Below are 16,814 nucleotides of genomic sequence, written 5' to 3' on the forward strand. Positions count from 1 at the left end.
AGAAAATCTGATCATATTGATGTGATTGGATATTCAGATTCAAATTATGCTGGTTGTGTGGATACAAGAAAATTTACATTTGGATATTTGTTCCTATTATCTAAAGGACCAATGTAATTGAAGAGTGCAAAACAGCTAATAGGTGAGTTTATGACATCCTTTGAGGTCACAGTTCAAACTAAATGACTGTGAAACTTTATTTCAGGACTTGGACTAGTCGACAATATTTTTAAGCGGCTGAAAATTTATTGTGATAATATTGCAATAGTCTTCTTCTCTAAAATTGATAAAAATTCAAAGGGTGCCAAACATTTCGAATTGAAATATTTTTCAGTTAAATAAGAAGTCCAGAAACATAAAGTGACAAATGAACATATTAGCACAAAACTTATGATTGTTGATCCTTTAATGAAAGGATTACCACCCAAAACATTTGTTGAACATGTTGAAAGAATGGATCTTATTGATAATAATGAATGACTTTGTGTAAATTTTTTATTAGATTATGCAATTGACACTTAAATCTCAACTATATATGTTTCTGCTATTACATACTTTTCTCTTGTATGCGTTATGTGGAAAATGATGATGACAAATTTTGTTTTAAATAAAGATATTCTAAGCATTATTGTCACGCCCCGAGGTACCCCCCAGACGCGGACACGGAACCTAGGACCACAAGTGATCCCAAACTAACCCTGCTGGCAATGATCATGAGCATACTAAAGATAATAAACTGAATACGGAAGCTAAGTCATAATTTAAATTGAAAAGATGGGGAATACCCATATTCTATAACTAAGATATTTGAAATACTGATGAGTTTAATATAAAGAAGTTATTAACTCAACGCTAAGCTGAAACTAACTATGTCTGAAATAAGCCTCTAACTGACTAGAAATACTGGGACAAGCCCCAGCTAAATCTAGCAAAAACTGAAACTAAATTACTGAAAGACTGAAAAGAAACTCATGACTACTGTCCTTGGAGAATGAGGACTCACCACTGGATCTGCTGAATAGGTGATCGAGAATCGATCTAAGTGCGATCTGGATGCTGAGAACCTGAACCTACATCACGAGAAGATGTAGCGCACGTATGCGTCAATACTTGAGGGTACTGAGCATGTAGGATAGAGTAAAACTAAAATAATACATAACTGAACAAGCACAAAAACAAGTATATAATCTGAACATGATATAAATTTTGAATGCTGAGATAACTGAATGCAATGACCAATTTATAACATGCTGAAACCGAATACTGGATATACTGATAAATGGTCAATGCAGTGAAATCTGACTTATCTATGGGAGCTACTAATAATCGATACTAAAATCACAAGAGCTAAATGTGGAGTCCGATGTATACGCCCCATCGAGAGAACCCAATATACTATGCCAGAGGTATAAAGACATGCTGGCGTGATCACTGAACCGATGCCCACGAAGAGGACTTACAACCTACTTGGCTAGTAGTTCTGGGACTATTGGATACGCTGAACCCTAGTCTAACTCATTATTAATATTACTCCCAATGAATTATGTAATTAACTAATTATGAGTTTATGTAAATACTGGATAACTCAAAACTGAACATGCAAACTGAGAATGCAACAATTAATCTGATAATTATGCATTTATAACTGAGGCATGTATATCCGAAGTAACTGAAATATCTGACCTAGCATGTGTAATTTAAGAACTAAAGAAATACATAGCTAGGGTTCTGAAATTCATGAGATAAATTGAATAATAACACGGAAATCTAATTTGGAACATATAATTAATTAATTCATGAAGTTCTGTTGAAGTTCTAGAAACCCTAGGTCTAATCATGATATGGGAATCAAGAATCTGACTGAAAACTAGGGACCCAATGGGTGAAAGGAACCCACTAGTGAAATCCCACATACCTAGTAATGAAATTCACGGAGAAATATTTAGATTTTAGGGCTGGAACTGCTGGAACCTTGCTGCGTTCTTGACCTTTTTCTCCTATCTTGCTTCTAATTTTCTAAGTTTTTTATTAATGATTTGACTTAGGTAAGTTTTAGTTATGTTTCTAGGCTTAAACTGCCTAATATTTGATGATTTAGGATCAAAACAACGTATCTCAGGGTTTAAACAAAGTGGGAAAAGACCAAAAGACTCCTGAGTTAACTCCTGTCGGATCAACCGACGACTTGGACTGACGGGCCGTCATTCAATCGACGGTTCGTCATTTGGGTCCGTAGGTTGGGTCTGTTCGACAAACCTTTACTAAAACGGACATAACTTTTTACTCGAAGTTCTGATTTTCGCAAGGTATGAAAAGCTAATTCAATTACCTATCTTTTGGTAGGTCACGTGACACCTAATTTATTTTGTGCTAAGAGTTATGATCATTTAAAGTTGACCCAACTGCATTTTCCCCTAATTGTCTGCTAATTTTCACCTATGGTCATACTTAAGATCCGTAGGTCCATTTACGGACCGTACTGGTCAATCATGGTTCTTATCAGAGAGTGGGTAACTGGGTCTTGATCGACGAACACAGACTACGGACCATAGTCTGACCTACGGACCGTAGTCTGACCTACGGACCGTAGATCCGTCCGTCGTTCAACACTTAGTCAAATTTTCTAGGCTGCATTTCGGGAGAGTTTCAGTCACAAACGATGGATGTGCAGTACGGGCCGTGGGTTAGGCTACGGCCCGTTGATGGTAACCGTTGATTTCACCTGTAGATTTTCTAAAAAGCTTTCTGTCTGTTCTAGATACGGGACCATTGTGTATCTAAAGGTCGTATTGGGCAATATATTAATATTGTAGTACATGGAAGGAATTATATCAAGAAGTGATGTATGACTGTCATGACTTCTATTAGTTGAATTGCTCAAATAACAAATAATGTTAGATTTAGTATATGTGCACATCGTAATTGAATTTTTTAAAACAATTAAATAAAGGCATGATGTTACGTGTGCTAAGTGGGAGAATGTTAATTTTATGGCACATGTGTGTTAGTTTTTATGGCTCACATTAATGTTATTTTGATTTAATATTCAATTACTAACTAAATTCTAACTGGATAAATATGAGAAGTTTATTATGGTTATAACTCTCCACTACCTACTTTGATGGAAAATGGTAATTAACCGCTTGGTCCTCTCTCTGCTTATTAAAAAAGAATAACATATCCCACCTACGGTATCCTACTATGCACAAGGTAAAGAGAGAAAAGAAAACTAGTTTCTTGTCAAGACTCAAGAAAAGACTTTCGCTCAATTCAAGTCAAGAATTAGAATGGTTGATTCTGGTATGTGTTCTTGACTGAATTATTATAGTAATAGATTTATGTGAAAATCATATAGTTCTACGATCCTGAATAATTGATAGGATTTATGAATGTTTACATTGTTTTATGTTTTGAGAATCCAGTAAATCCTTACATCTAAAACATGATTAGTATGATAATTTAGTATGCCATCAATGTTTAAGGAGTATGATATCTAGTTATGACATCAATATTTCTGCTGTATGACTTCCCGAGTCATCAGTGATCATATCACAATATAATTTTGATATGTTTTTGAGAAAGAGTTTTCAAGTATAAGTTGAGACATTTTCCTTCTACAAGAAATCCGTGATATACGTTGTCGCATTAAAATATATTAACCATATTTCTTATTTTGTATTTTCATTTCAGATTGAACGAAAGAGACATGCTCAAATTGCTCTAAGTGAGAGTAATACTAAAAGGGGAGCAAAAAGAAATTATAGAATAGTGTGTCGTAAACGGACCAAAATAAAAAAAATAATTTAGATTCTGAGCCTAAAGTGATAAGAAATGACTCGAGGACGCAACAAATCTGAGTAGAGATTAAAAAAACTTGTGAAAGGGGAGGAATAGATTATTTAAGGAGTTCAAAAATATCAAAATGAACTCATATGACCTTGTATAATATTTTCTTAATCTGTTTTGGATAAAAATAAATTAGAAATATGATTGTTACATCAATGTCAAAAATTGGAAGGATTTGACATTTTGTATAATTTCTTTATTGGAAGAATGAACTAATCTGATATTTATCATGATTTTTTTCCCTAATGAACCATTATTGAGGTTCATAGTAACTCTTGAAGCTAGATTACCAGTACAACTCCATAGATAAATACTGTAGTATTTTAAATCTTGTTTTGTTTTTGTAATTACCTTAAAGGTCTATTTTTTATTTTTTCTTAGAAAATTATCGTGTTACCCCTTTCGATAGTTGCTCCGAGTTCAAGGTGTCACCTTTTGATAATGTTTTTTGATTTGACTAATGTCTCAATGACGTTTATGAATTTGATGAATATGGTCTTTAATAAATCTTTGTATGTTCATGATTGTGCTTATTGATGTTTTGATTTATTCATGGAGTGAGGATGAATATGTTGAGCATTTGAGGAGTGTGTTGCAAATTCTTAAGGATCATGAATGTATGCTAAGTTTAGCAAATATGAGTTTTGATTGAGGTCCGTTGCTTTTCTTGGTCATATTGTTTCCGGTGAAGGTATTCAAGTTGATCCTAAGAAAATCAAGTAAGTTAAGAATTGGCCTAGGCCTTTATCCACATTATATTTACGAGATTTCTTGAATTTGACCGGTTACTGTAGAAGATTTATGAAAGTATTTTCTTCTGTTATTTCGCCTAGGCGACATTGGCTCAAAAGAAGGTGAAAGGTTTAAAGGAGCTTTTAATGTTCCTAAAAGAATTGAAGCAATGGAGGAATTATCTATGTTTCAGGAAAATAAAATGAATCAGTTTAAATTCTAGATGCAAATAAAGCAGAAAGACATGCCAAAAATATTTAGTACTCAAGAATTGTATTCATAACGAGAAATAAATTTAGTTCACTACAAGCCCAAAGATGAATCTCCTGATTTATTCGCAAGGTTGCTTTCGAATATCAAGTTTGGAGATCCCAAGATAGAAGAACAAAATGTTTTAATTCCTAAAGCAAGGAGGAGTGTTGATTATTTGCTTTAAAATTGTAAAATTCTCATTGCAATAGTTTTATTAAAATAGACCTAGTCAACTAGTTAGGTCTTTTAATTGTGATTTGTATCCTATTTGAATTTTGAATAAATAGTATATTATTGACATAGGAGTTTAATATTTTCAACAAATCTGTATGCTTAATTTTAGGTTTAGAAATTATTAATTTTATTACAAATTGTATTCTTAGACTGCACTGAAATTATATCAATCATTAAACGTTGATTCATAAGCTTTCTTTATTTTTATTCTTTTATGCAATTTATTCTCTTTTAAAACCAACAATTGATATCAGTTTCTTTTCTTGAGGACCTGTGACTGAAGAGATGAATTCTTAAAATGGTTTTTTACGAATGACTTCATCTATTTTGATGGTGAAAATTATTAGTTATGAATTGTGAGAATGGAAACTTAGTTGGATGCTCTTGATCTTCAGGAAGTTATGGAAGAGAATTATGAAATTACTTTGGTGCCGAATAATCCCACCATAGCTCAAATTAAGAGTCACAAGGAAAAGAAAACCACAAAGTCTAAAGCGAAGGCAACTCTATTTTCTGTTGTTTCAACAACTATTTTCACAAGAATTATGTCTCTCACATCACCTGAAGAAATTTGGAATTATCTGAAAAAAGAGTATGTCAGAGATGAAAAAATACTAGGAATGCAGGTATTGAATTTAATATATAGGCGAGTTTGAGTTGCATAGAATGGAAGACTCTAAGACGGCCAAAGAATACTCGTACGGATTGATTGACATTGTGAACAAGATAAGATTACTACGTGCTGAATTTAAAGATGCAAGAATTGTTGAAAAAATTCTTATTACAGTGCTCGAAATCCGTGATATCCCATAGTACCCAAATTGAAGTCTGCGATGAAATTAACATTGTTGTTTCCATTAGCGGAGAGTCTACCTAGTTAATAAAATGATTACAAGCATTAACTAGTCGGGTGGATCAAATTCTAGGGTTTTTTGGGTGATGTTTATGTTAGGTAGTGGAGCCTGATTAATTTTAGGTTTTCCTATTTATTCTCTATTTTAGGCTTTCCTATTTATTCTCTATTTTAGGTTTTCCTATTTATTCTCTGTAACCAAAAATACTCTGATTTATTAATATAAATATACCTCACCGCCGTGGAAGTTTACTCACGGGGTGTTACCACGAAATATTGGGTTTTTCTCTTTCTCTCTCTAGATCTCTCATCTCTTTCTCTTGAAAGTTCTTGTGTTCTTCATTCATCTAGTGTGTGTGCGTGAATTTGATCCTAACAACTGGTATCAGAGCTAAGGAGATTCAACACGATCACAGAAGATGGATAGTTCGAAGCTTGGAATCGAGAAGTTTGATGGATCCGATTTCAGTTTCTAGAAGATGCAGATCGAAGATTATCTGTACCAGAAAGATCTTCACGAACCGTTGACCGGGGTGAAGCCGGAATCCATGACGGAGGAGAAGTGGAAACTCAAGGATCGCCAGGCTCTAGGGTTGATCCGGTTGACTTTGTCAAGAAACGTGGCGTTCAACATCGTGAAGGAGAAGACTACGTCCGGTCTGTTGAAGGCACTGTCAAACATGTATGAAAAACCATCGGCTATGAACAAGGTATATTTGATGCGCAGATTGTTCAATTTACAAATGTCTGAAACTGGATCTGTTTCTGATCATATAAACGAGTTCAATATGATTGTGAGTCAACTCAATTATGTGGATATTAATTTTGAAGATGAAATTAAGGCGTTGATTTTGATGTCATCTCTGCCCGAGTCTTGGGATACTGTTGTTGCTGCGATTAGCAGTTCCCGTGGATCTGAGAAACTGAAGTTTGATGAAATCCGTGATGTTGTTCTTAGCGAAAGTATTCGCAAACGAGAAGTGGGAGATTCATCGGGCAGTGCTCTCAGCGTTGATCGAAGGGGGAGAAGTAAGACGAAAGGCCAAAATCAACATGGTCGATCAAAATCAAAGAATCGAGGAAAATCCCTGAACAGATCAAACGTGACTTGTTGGAACTATGGAGAAAAAGGGCACTTTCGGACGAACTGTACAAAGCCAAAGAAGAAACAGAATCAGAAATTTGGAGATGACAATGATTCTGTAAATTCAGCAGAGGACATTGGGGATGCTCTAATCCTTAGTGTGAACAGCCCGGTTGAATCATGGATTTTGGATTCTGGTGCATCTTTCCATTCGTCTCCAAGCAAGGAGTTGTTCCAAAATTTCAAATCTGGAAATTTTGGAAAAGTATATCTTGCTGACAATAAAGCCTTAGAGATTGAAGGAAAGGGGGATGTTTGCATAAAGACCACCTCGGGAAACCAGTTGACATTGGAGGATGTCAGATATATTCCTGGGATCAAGAAAAATCTGATCTCTGTTGGTCAGTTGGATAGCACGGGATATGCAGCAGAGTTTGGGAAAGGTTCGTGGAAGATCGTGAAAGGTGCTATGGTAGTAGCTCGTGGCACCAAATCTGGAACCTTGTACACCACTGCAGGGTGTATAAACATGGCCGCTGTTGCTGAAGGTGCTTCCGGTTCATGTCTGTGGCACAACAGACTTGGACACATGAGTACTAAAGGAATGAAGATGCTGGTTGCAAAAGGAGCATTAGAGGGTCTGAAGTCTGTTGATATGGGTCTTTGCGAGAGCTGTGTTATGGGCAAACAGAAAAGAGTAAGCTTCACAAAGACTCCTAGAGAGCCAAAGAAAGTGCGGTTGGAAATGGTCCATACAGATGTTTGGGGACCATCTCCAGTATCATCACTTGGAGGATCCAGATTCTATGTTACCTTCATTGATGATTTCAGCAGGAAGGTATGGGTTTACTTCTTGAAGCATAAGTCAGATGTGTTTGCAACTTTCAAGAAGTGGAAAGCTGAAGTTGAGAATCAGACCGGTTTGAAAGTCAAATGCCTAAGGTCTGACAATGGAGGAGAGTATGACAAATCAGAGTTCAAGGCATTCTGTGCAGCTGAGGGAATCAGATTGATGAGAACAGTTCCTGGTAAGGCAAGGCAGAATGGAATTGCTGAGAGGATGAACAGAACATTGAATGAGCGTGCAAGGAGTATGAGGATACACTGTGGGCTGCCCAAAACACTTTGGGCGGATGCTGTGAGCACAGCTGCATACTTGATCAACAGGGGACCATCAGTTCCTTTAGGGTTCAAGATTCCAGAGGAGGTGTGGACAGGAAAAGAACTCAAGTACTCACACTTGAGGACTTTTGGTTGCACTGCTTATGTTCATGTTGATCCAGAAAAGAGAGACAAGCTTGATGCCAAGGCTGTGAAGTGTTACTTCATAGGATATGGTTCTGATTTGTTTGGTTACAGGTTTTGGGATGACAAGAACAGAAAGATCCTGAGACATTGTGACGTGACATTTGATGAGTCTGTCCTGTACAAGGACAGAGAGCAGAAGGTTCTAGAGATTACAAAGCAAGTGGGAGTTGAGGTTGAGTTGGAGAAGAGTAACCCCAGAGATGTCGAAGCAGATACTCAACCAACTCCTACTGAAGAATCTGAAGTGGAGCAAGTTACACCTGACCAGGTGTTAAGGAGATCATCCAGATCCATCAGGGCACCAGATAGGTATTCACCTTCATTACACTATCTATTGCTGACTGATGAGGGGGAACCAGAGTCTTTTGATGAGGCCCTACAGGTGGAGGATTCGATCAAGTGGGAGCAAGCCATGGATGATGAGATGAGGTCACTTGAGAAGAACGACACATGGGTGTTGACTGAGTTACCTGCAGGGAAGAGAGCTTTGCTGAACAAGTGGGTGTTCAGAATCAAGACTGAACCAGATGGCAAAAGAAGGTTCAAGGCTCGTTTAGTGGTTAAAGGATATTCACAAAGGAAAGGTATTGATTATGCTGAAATATTCTCTCCTGTTGTGAAGTTAACCTCTATTCGAATTCTGTTGAGTATTGTTGCATCGGAGAATTTGCATCTAGAGCAAATGGATGTAAAAACAGCATTTTTACATGGAGATCTGGACAAAGAGATCTATATGCAGCAACCGGAAGGATTTGTGGTTCCAGGCAAGGAACACATGGTGTGCAAGCTCACCAGGAGCTTGTATGGACTAAAGCAAGCACCAAGGCAGTGGTACAAGAAGTTTGACTCCTTCATGACCAAGAGTGGATTCTGCAAAGCTGAAAAGGATCCTTGTTGTTACTTCAAGAAATACACTGATTCATATGTCTTTCTACTCTTGTATGTGGATGATATGTTGATTGCAGGATCTAGTATGAGGGAGATTAACAATCTGAAGACAAGGTTGTCTGCAGCGTTTGAGATGAAAGATTTGGGTCCAGCAAAGCAGATTTTGGGGATGAAGATTTCTCGGGATAGATCTGCTTGCACTTTAAATCTATCTCAGGAGTTGTACATTGAGAAGGTGCTGAGCAGATTCAGGGTTAATGATGCTAAACCCAGGACTACTCCATTGGCAAATCACTTTAAATTGTCAAAGGAGCAGTCACCCAAGACTGCCGAGGAGCGTGATCACATGGCACTTGTTCCATATGCTTCAGCAGTTGGTAGTTTGATGTATGCTATGGTCTGCACTAGACCTGATATAGCACATGCAGTGGGAGTTGTTAGCAGGTACATGGCGAACCCTGGGAAAGAGCATTGGGAAGCTGTGAAGTGGCTTCTGAGATATCTGAGAGGTACATCCAGTACTTCACTTTGTTTTGGCAAAGGCAAGGTGACTCTACAGGGTTTTGTGGATGCTGATCTTGGTGGGGATGTTGACTCGAGCAAGAGTACATCCGGGTACATTTACACCATAGGTGGAACAGCAGTGAGTTGGATGTCCAGGCTTCAGAAGTGTGTTTCTCTTTCATCTACTGAAGCTGAGTATGTGGCAATAGCTGAAGCTGGGAAAGAGATGATATGGCTGGCAGATTATCTGGAGGAATTGGGCAAGAAGCAGAGCGAGAAGATTCTTTACTCAGATAGCCAGAGTGCCATACAGTTGGTGAAAAATCCAGTCTATCATTCTAAGACAAAGCACATCAGAAGGCGATACCATTTCACTCGCAGGGCAGTGGAGGATGGTGATATGTGCTTGGAAAAGATAGAGGGTGCAAACAACCCGGCAGACATGTTGACGAAATGTGTTGATGTTGGGAAACTGAGGTTATGTAAAACCTCGGTTGGTCTTCTGTAGTTGTTGCTACAGATGTTGCGGTGTGGTAAAGATGTTAATGATGAAGAGATTTTTTTTGAGAATGTATTTTTTGGATGACTGAGTCAGTCTCCAAGTGGGAGAATTGTTAGGTAGTGGAGCCTGATTAATTTTAGGTTTTCCTATTTATTCTCTATTTTAGGCTTTCCTATTTATTCTCTATTTTAGGTTTTCCTATTTATTCTCTGTAACCAAAAATACTCTGATTTATTAATATAAATATACCTCACCGCCGTGGAAGTTTACTCACGGGGTGTTACCACGAAATATTGGGTTTTTTTCTTTCTCTCTCTAGATCTCTCATCTCTTTCTCTTGAAAGTTCTTGTGTTCTTCATTCATCTAGTGTGTGTGCGTGAATTCGATCCTAACAGTTTAGTGATCTTGTCAGGGGTGATTTTTAGGTGATCTTGTGATGTATATAGGTGTTTTTGGGTATGTCAGGCCCCCCCTATCTTGACACTTCAATTAGTGATTATAGGATCTCTTAAAGAATTCATACACTTGTGTCAATGTCTCATGTATGTATGTATATTTTGCTCACTTTTTATAAGACATAATACATAAACATGACCCTTAACTTGGTGTCAGTTTACAATTTTGACCTTTAACTTTGGTTGTGCACAAGTAGGCACTTGAACTTGTATAAAATTGAATAAATAGACACATTCATCCTACATGACACACAAAATTGCAATTTTGTGTCCTACGTCGCGTCTTACACGTATTATGCCATGTAGAACACGTGTGTTTACTTGTTTAATTTTATACAAATTTAAGTGTCTACTTGTGCAGACTCAAAGTTAGAGGGACACAGTTGTCCGCTGAAGCCAAGTCATATTTATGTATTTATGTCCTTATAACTATAACTACTAATGCTTAATCCTAGGAAACATAGTTCCTTTATGAATCTATGTCTTAGATCTCAAGATTTCTATATTTTTCATGATTATGTCATGGTTTTTTTTCATGTAGAGTTGTCCACTTGATCAAGTTAAGGCGTCAAATTTTCCGTTTTGAACTACCAACCTTTTAGGCGTGACAGAAGGTGTTTTAACTCCGTAAATCTTTGTATTGGTTGAAACAGACTCCACATTGTTGATTTGCTAAATTGTCAACTGCTCTGAAGATGTATGAATTTGAATAATCATACTCAAATTATTATCTTTTTACCTTGCAAGGGACAAATGTGCAAATTAATGTTCTTATTGTCTATGTGGATGACTTGATTTTTCTGGAAATGAGCACAGTACTATTATACGGTTCGAAGGTTTAGTTGTTTTGAAGTATTTCTGGAGGTTGATGTTACAAGGGTCCACTGAATTTTTCTATGTCAACGAAGATATGCCTTGGACTAATCGATGGAAATGAATGTCTTTGTATTGAAATGGTTTAAAGGTATGTTTCACAGTTTGAGCATGATTGGTGAGTTTTCGATCAGTTGTTTATGGTAACAGTCAAGAGACATTGTATATTGCTCAAAATCCGGTCTTTCATGAACAGACCAAACATATTGTCAATATATATATTCGGGGTGAGCTACTTGATGGTAGTATATTAGGAGCTACAAATGACTGGAGTGAGCTTGCCCGAAGACATCATGTCTTCTTCAATAGTGTATGTACACTGAGCCTTGTTTCAAAAATAGGATTTACTTTTGCTTGTTTGATTTCCTCATTGAATTGAATTAAGAATGGATTCAATTGGAATTGCTTATATTAGGAGGTTGCTTGGTTCTCCACTTCACCACCCCAAGTTCTCACTCTCTCCTCTGCTTGAAGAGCCTGCAATAGTTCGAGAAACTAATAATAACACGCGAATGTCTAATGATATGTGTAGTTCATGTATAATATGTGTATAGGATGCATATAATTTATGCTTCTCCGTTAGGAAAAGTAAACAGTGAATCCAGCCGGTTATTTGTGTAAAGATTTCCGTGAAGTCTTACTCTATCGGAATCTGATACATCAATATCATAATCTTTGTGGTATCGGGAAGTGAGGTTAAATCTAACAATGTCTAGTGAATTTATGCCTAATTCTTCAATCTCTTGACCTTTGTTTTTTTTGCCTTATCATTTGACAAGTGTTATAGCTAACATGATGTGATTTATACCATATGTCTAATCCTTGGTTTGAAGAGATACCTAGTGGAATTGTCGGAGGTGCTCACAAATTGACTGGTTAGAATTACCTGTTTTTGCCAACTGGTTCGCACAATGATAAGAAACTGGAAGAGTGACTGAAGCAAGCTGCCAGCAAGCATAGCTGAAAGTATGCCTTCAACCCCAAATTTGAACTTGTAACCAAGCAATGCACCCAATGGAAGTCCAAAACCATAATAACATCCAATGCTAATTAAGGCCACTTGAAGCTGCCATCCTGCACCAACTGCCACTCCTGCATTTTTGCAATTTGATCAAAAATAGTTATATCGCGCTAATCATAAGCTTATGCAAAAAACTTGCAAGAATTCATTTGATCAAGGTTTATGATATGTTTCAATAAGTTGTGTCCATAGGTTTTGCGTACTAGTCAAATGTTAGGGTGTCTGGTAACAAGACAACGTCACTATAACTTGTTTGAATGACCTTTTTGGCATCTATATCGTCCTGAACTTCACTTTATTTCTGAATTGCAGCTATGTTCAGCCTGGATTTATGTACCTCGAGAATATGTTAATGAGTAGAAATTAGAGAGAAATACCAAGTAGAACAGGTTGGATGCCATTAAGGAAGATGATAGCTGCAAGAATATAGCCCAGCTTTGATGTCTCCTTTATGACATGCTGTTCATTTGTGAATAGTCTTGGAAACTCTTTTCTGGTAGCTAATATTGTAGCTGAGATTATAAGGCCAATCACTGCTGATGTCAAAACATTGACTGAAATGGAGAATTTTGCTGCTTTTGGATTTCCAGCTCCTAATTCATTTGAAACTCTCACACTGCAACGCCACAAAAATCTCAGGGAGGGCAGATTTACAACCAAATAGGTGACATAGAAACATAAAATTGTTATCATCTAAGTTTGCTAACTATAACTCCTACTAGTTCTCATTCAATGTAATCTTGCACGGAAACAGCTAACCTGGTTGATGAAGTGAAACCAAAGGCAACCGTCAGTGTCCACAGTTGCAATCCGAGGCTGTCATATCCAGACCAGTTGATTAACATGTAAGGATTTGTAGTGAAAGAATTCAAAAGAAAGTTTATTGTGAACGAACTCAGAAAGGAGAAGAGCAAAAATCAGGTCTGTGAGACAACAAAAGGGTGGTCATATCAAATTTTCATTACACGGACGATGTATATAAGTTAAATCCAAGAAAGTAGTTGCGATAGAGCAACATGATACTAACCAGATAGATATGGCATCAACAGAAACTGTAGCATTTTTCAAGCCTCCTACCATTAGAATCACTGCAGTGAAGTACCAAAGCTCTAAACTGCCACCATTCAATTAGTATCATCACGAAAATGGTACAAGTTGAAACATTTCAAGAGACGGTAAATACTAATTACCAAGCTTCCATTCTCTACTTACCATACCATTACCGCAGAGGCCAGTGATAGCTTAACAAAGTTAGTCAATGATTTGAAAGCCAGACATGAAAAACCAGTCCACGCCTCTGGAAAATAGCCCGAAATTATGTAAATAAGCTGAGCAATGTCCAAAAGCCACCAGGAGATATTTCCAGCAATTGCAGCACCAAAAAGTCCATGCCCTCCCTTTACCACAAGAATCCAATTTAGCAATACATGAATAGCGAATCCTCCCATGGATATGATGGCCATAACCCAAACTTTGCTCTGAGATTGAAGAAACTTCTGCATGGGAAAGTTGAGGGCATATGCAAACATTTGAGGAATTATCCAAATCGCGTATTTCCCTGCAAGATGTGAGATGTCTTTATCTTGGCGTAGGAGCCTTAGTATCGGCGATGTGAAGATAAAAACTGGTGTGAGCAACAAAGATGTAACTCCAGTAATGATCCATGATCTTTGCAAGTAAACTCCAAGCATATTGAACTGTCCAGCTCCCACAGCTTGACCACAAAGTGTTGCCAAAGCACTTGCCATCCCTAACTAAAAATTTAACAAGGTAAACAAAAAAAAAAAAAGATCTTTAAGATCCCAATCATGTTATATTTAGATCATCTAAAATGTGTACGTATAATAAAATCATAGTAATTCTAAAGTGTCAGTAACTTTGATTTAAACTATGTTATTAATGTTATTCTATACTCGATAAGTACCAATACAAAAGTCATAAGCTTCAAATGGTGTGGTTACTTATAAAGGTACAAAAGCAGTGAATCTACAATAGAATACCATGACTCCATAGACAAATCCTGCTATAACATTATGAACTTCAGAGACAGCAGCAAGTTCTAAATCTCCCAATCTTCCAGCAAAGGCAGCTGTAACAAACTCAAGAGAAAACAAAGAAACTGCATTCAAGATAGCTGGTCCTGCTATATGCCACACCTTTTTTGATTCAACACACAATTTATTACCTATTTTTTCATTTTCAGTCTCTTCACTCTCTATTTCTAAGCCCTTTTCTTCCATTTTTTTAAGAACCTGATACTTCAAAACTCTGCTTTAGCTTAAACAAACAAATGAATCATTGAGATGTTACTTTTACTTTAATATTGACATATGCCCCCTTGTCTATTTTATTATTATAATTTGAATCATTTGCAAATTGAGTTAGTAAATTACTTTAAAAAGTATCTAAAACAAGATTGTATGAGTTGGGTTTGGTAAATGTTTTATTAGTATATAAAAAATATTGTGAGCTAATCATCATTCAAAAAGATGTAAAAGGTATAAAAAATTTGAGCTATCTGTCCACTTTTGTTGACTATGGACAAAAAGACTAAATGATTTGAAATAGACACAGGCAGTTAATAATTTTTATTTTATAAATATTTTGAAAATTTAATTGCAAATTTTAAATATAAACAAACATGTGAAAATAAACAGTCAAATATATTTGGCTAAGACCCCAACTAGTCGCTGATATATTATACCATAGAATACTGTAAAAGTTATAATTTTATTAGATTAATATTAATGCCTATTTCAAAAATTAAATATTTATCTAACTTGATTTACTGGTAAATGGTAATCATAAACAATAAAAAGAAGTTTGACATTTTGGGCATCCTTGAGGAAAAGACTATGACTAGATTCAATTCAAACAAACTCTATTTAATTCATGTCACATCTTCATTTCCAGCTTTATGGAATTTGTTACATAACGAATTAAGAACAAGGGGCGGGTTGACGTTGAAATACTTGCTGGGGCGGCTTTAAAAAAAAAAGAAAAACAGAATTGATATATCTATAACTTTTTTTTTATAGCAGTTTTAGATTTTTTGTCATCAAGGAGTGTCAATGATTTTAAATGGTTGTCATACAACCGATTCAGATTTGTCATTAAAAAATGTTAATGGTTGTAGCAAAAAATATAATTTTGAGATTAATAAGACTTGAGTGTCAATGATTGTAATTAAAAAAACTTAGAAACACATGACCTCAAAGATTTTTCATAACATCTTAATTACTAGATTAAACTTTTTTCTTTTATTGAATTATATAACTATATCATATTTGTAAAAATCAAAGTAGGAAACTAACCTGCATAGCCTTTTTAGGTTTGTGACTCTTTATCTTTATTGTAGACTTATAGTTCTCTCTCTCTGTATATATAATATTACTGTTTCGGTTTGTTTCTTTTTGGAGTTGAAAATTGTTTGAAGGGGAATAATGGTTACAAATTTTTGAGAGGCTAATTTCTTTATATATATATATTTTTCTTTATGAAAGTGAAATGTTTTGCCAAGATTCTGGTGAAAAATAAGTTAAATGTTTTAAGTAGCATATCAAGTTATTTTTTAAAAGCTAAAAGTACTTTTGAGAAAATATCATTGGAAAGACTTTTGTCGTTTAAAAGTAAATTTCAGATTAACTAGTCCAACACAAACGACTTTTTAATTTTGAGGAACACTTTTGAAATCACAATACCCTTATAAAGTAAACAGTTTTAAAAGTTTGATCAAATATGTGATAAATAAACTCCTTAATGTTTGATTTATTTTATAAATCAGTACTTTTTTAGGCAAATTGTATTGAAATTTGAAATATTAAAATGAGTTAAAATAAAATTTGAATTGAATCTTGACCCGCCCAAGTTTACTTTGGATTCAAAATTGGGTTAGGTCATGACCCGCTTTATTTCAATATTTTTAACACATATTATTTAACTTTTTTAACCACAATTTGAACTTCAATTCAACAATTTTAAAAAATTACAAATAAATAGATAAACCATAATATTTGATTGGTACTTTTAATATTTGAAAGAAACTTGAGGGAAAAATTAGTACTTCTTCCTAATCAAACCGTGTGAAACACTTCTTTTATTCAGTCCTAAAAATGACACCTTCATACAACAAAAAATAACTCAACTCTCATATTTAGGCTCAACCATCCACTACCTCATAAGAACTAAACCATGCAGGTAACCTTCATTCTGCAACAACATATATTCAATGGTCTCAGTTTTTGGAAGTCTGCGGAGCAAG

General features: G+C 35.7%; 1 protein-coding gene across 5 annotated transcripts; it reads right to left on the reverse strand.

Annotated features, from left to right (window-relative positions):
* Positions 1-918: 918 nt before the first annotated feature.
* LOC107032704 (protein DETOXIFICATION 29-like) lies at positions 919-16,806 on the reverse strand. Of its 5 annotated transcripts, none has more exons than XM_027912482.1 (8): positions 15,868-15,965; positions 14,554-14,642; positions 13,766-14,307; positions 13,581-13,667; positions 13,313-13,369; positions 12,931-13,169; positions 12,419-12,624; positions 919-1,070 (listed from the first exon to the last, which is right to left on the reverse strand). In XM_027912482.1, the coding sequence occupies exons 2-8, from the start codon at positions 14,554-14,556 to the stop codon at positions 942-944; spliced, it is 1,263 nt and encodes a 420-aa protein (XP_027768283.1). In that variant the 5' UTR covers positions 14,557-14,642; positions 15,868-15,965; the 3' UTR covers positions 919-941. The 5 variants fall into 5 exon arrangements, with proteins under 5 accessions (XP_027768283.1, XP_027768282.1, XP_027768284.1 ...); XM_027912481.1 differs by lacking the exon at positions 15,868-15,965 and adding an exon at positions 14,739-14,960; XM_027912483.1 differs by lacking the exons at positions 14,554-14,642; positions 15,868-15,965 and adding an exon at positions 16,698-16,806.
* Between the last annotated feature and the right edge of the window lie 8 nt (positions 16,807-16,814).

The sequence above is a fragment of the Solanum pennellii genome, chromosome 10, assembly GCF_001406875.1.
Source record: "Solanum pennellii chromosome 10, SPENNV200".
NCBI lineage: Eukaryota > Viridiplantae > Streptophyta > Magnoliopsida > Solanales > Solanaceae > Solanum > Solanum pennellii.

What these genes read in the sequence shown, in the direction of transcription:
- LOC107032704 (XM_027912480.1), bottom strand. Translation starts at nt 14,793, where the DNA reads ATGGAAGAAAAGGGCTTAGAAATAGAGAGTGAAGAGACTGAAAATGAA. An exon ending in CATCCAACCTGTTCTACTTG is followed by an intron (nt 12,625 to 12,930) that starts GTATTTCTCTCT and finishes GCAAAAATGCAG; the next exon opens with GAGTGGCAGTTGGTGCAGGA. An exon ending in GAACCAGTTGGCAAAAACAG is followed by an intron (nt 1,071 to 12,418) that starts GTAATTCTAACC and finishes CTCGTGATGTAG; the next exon opens with GTTCAGGTTCTCAGCATCCA.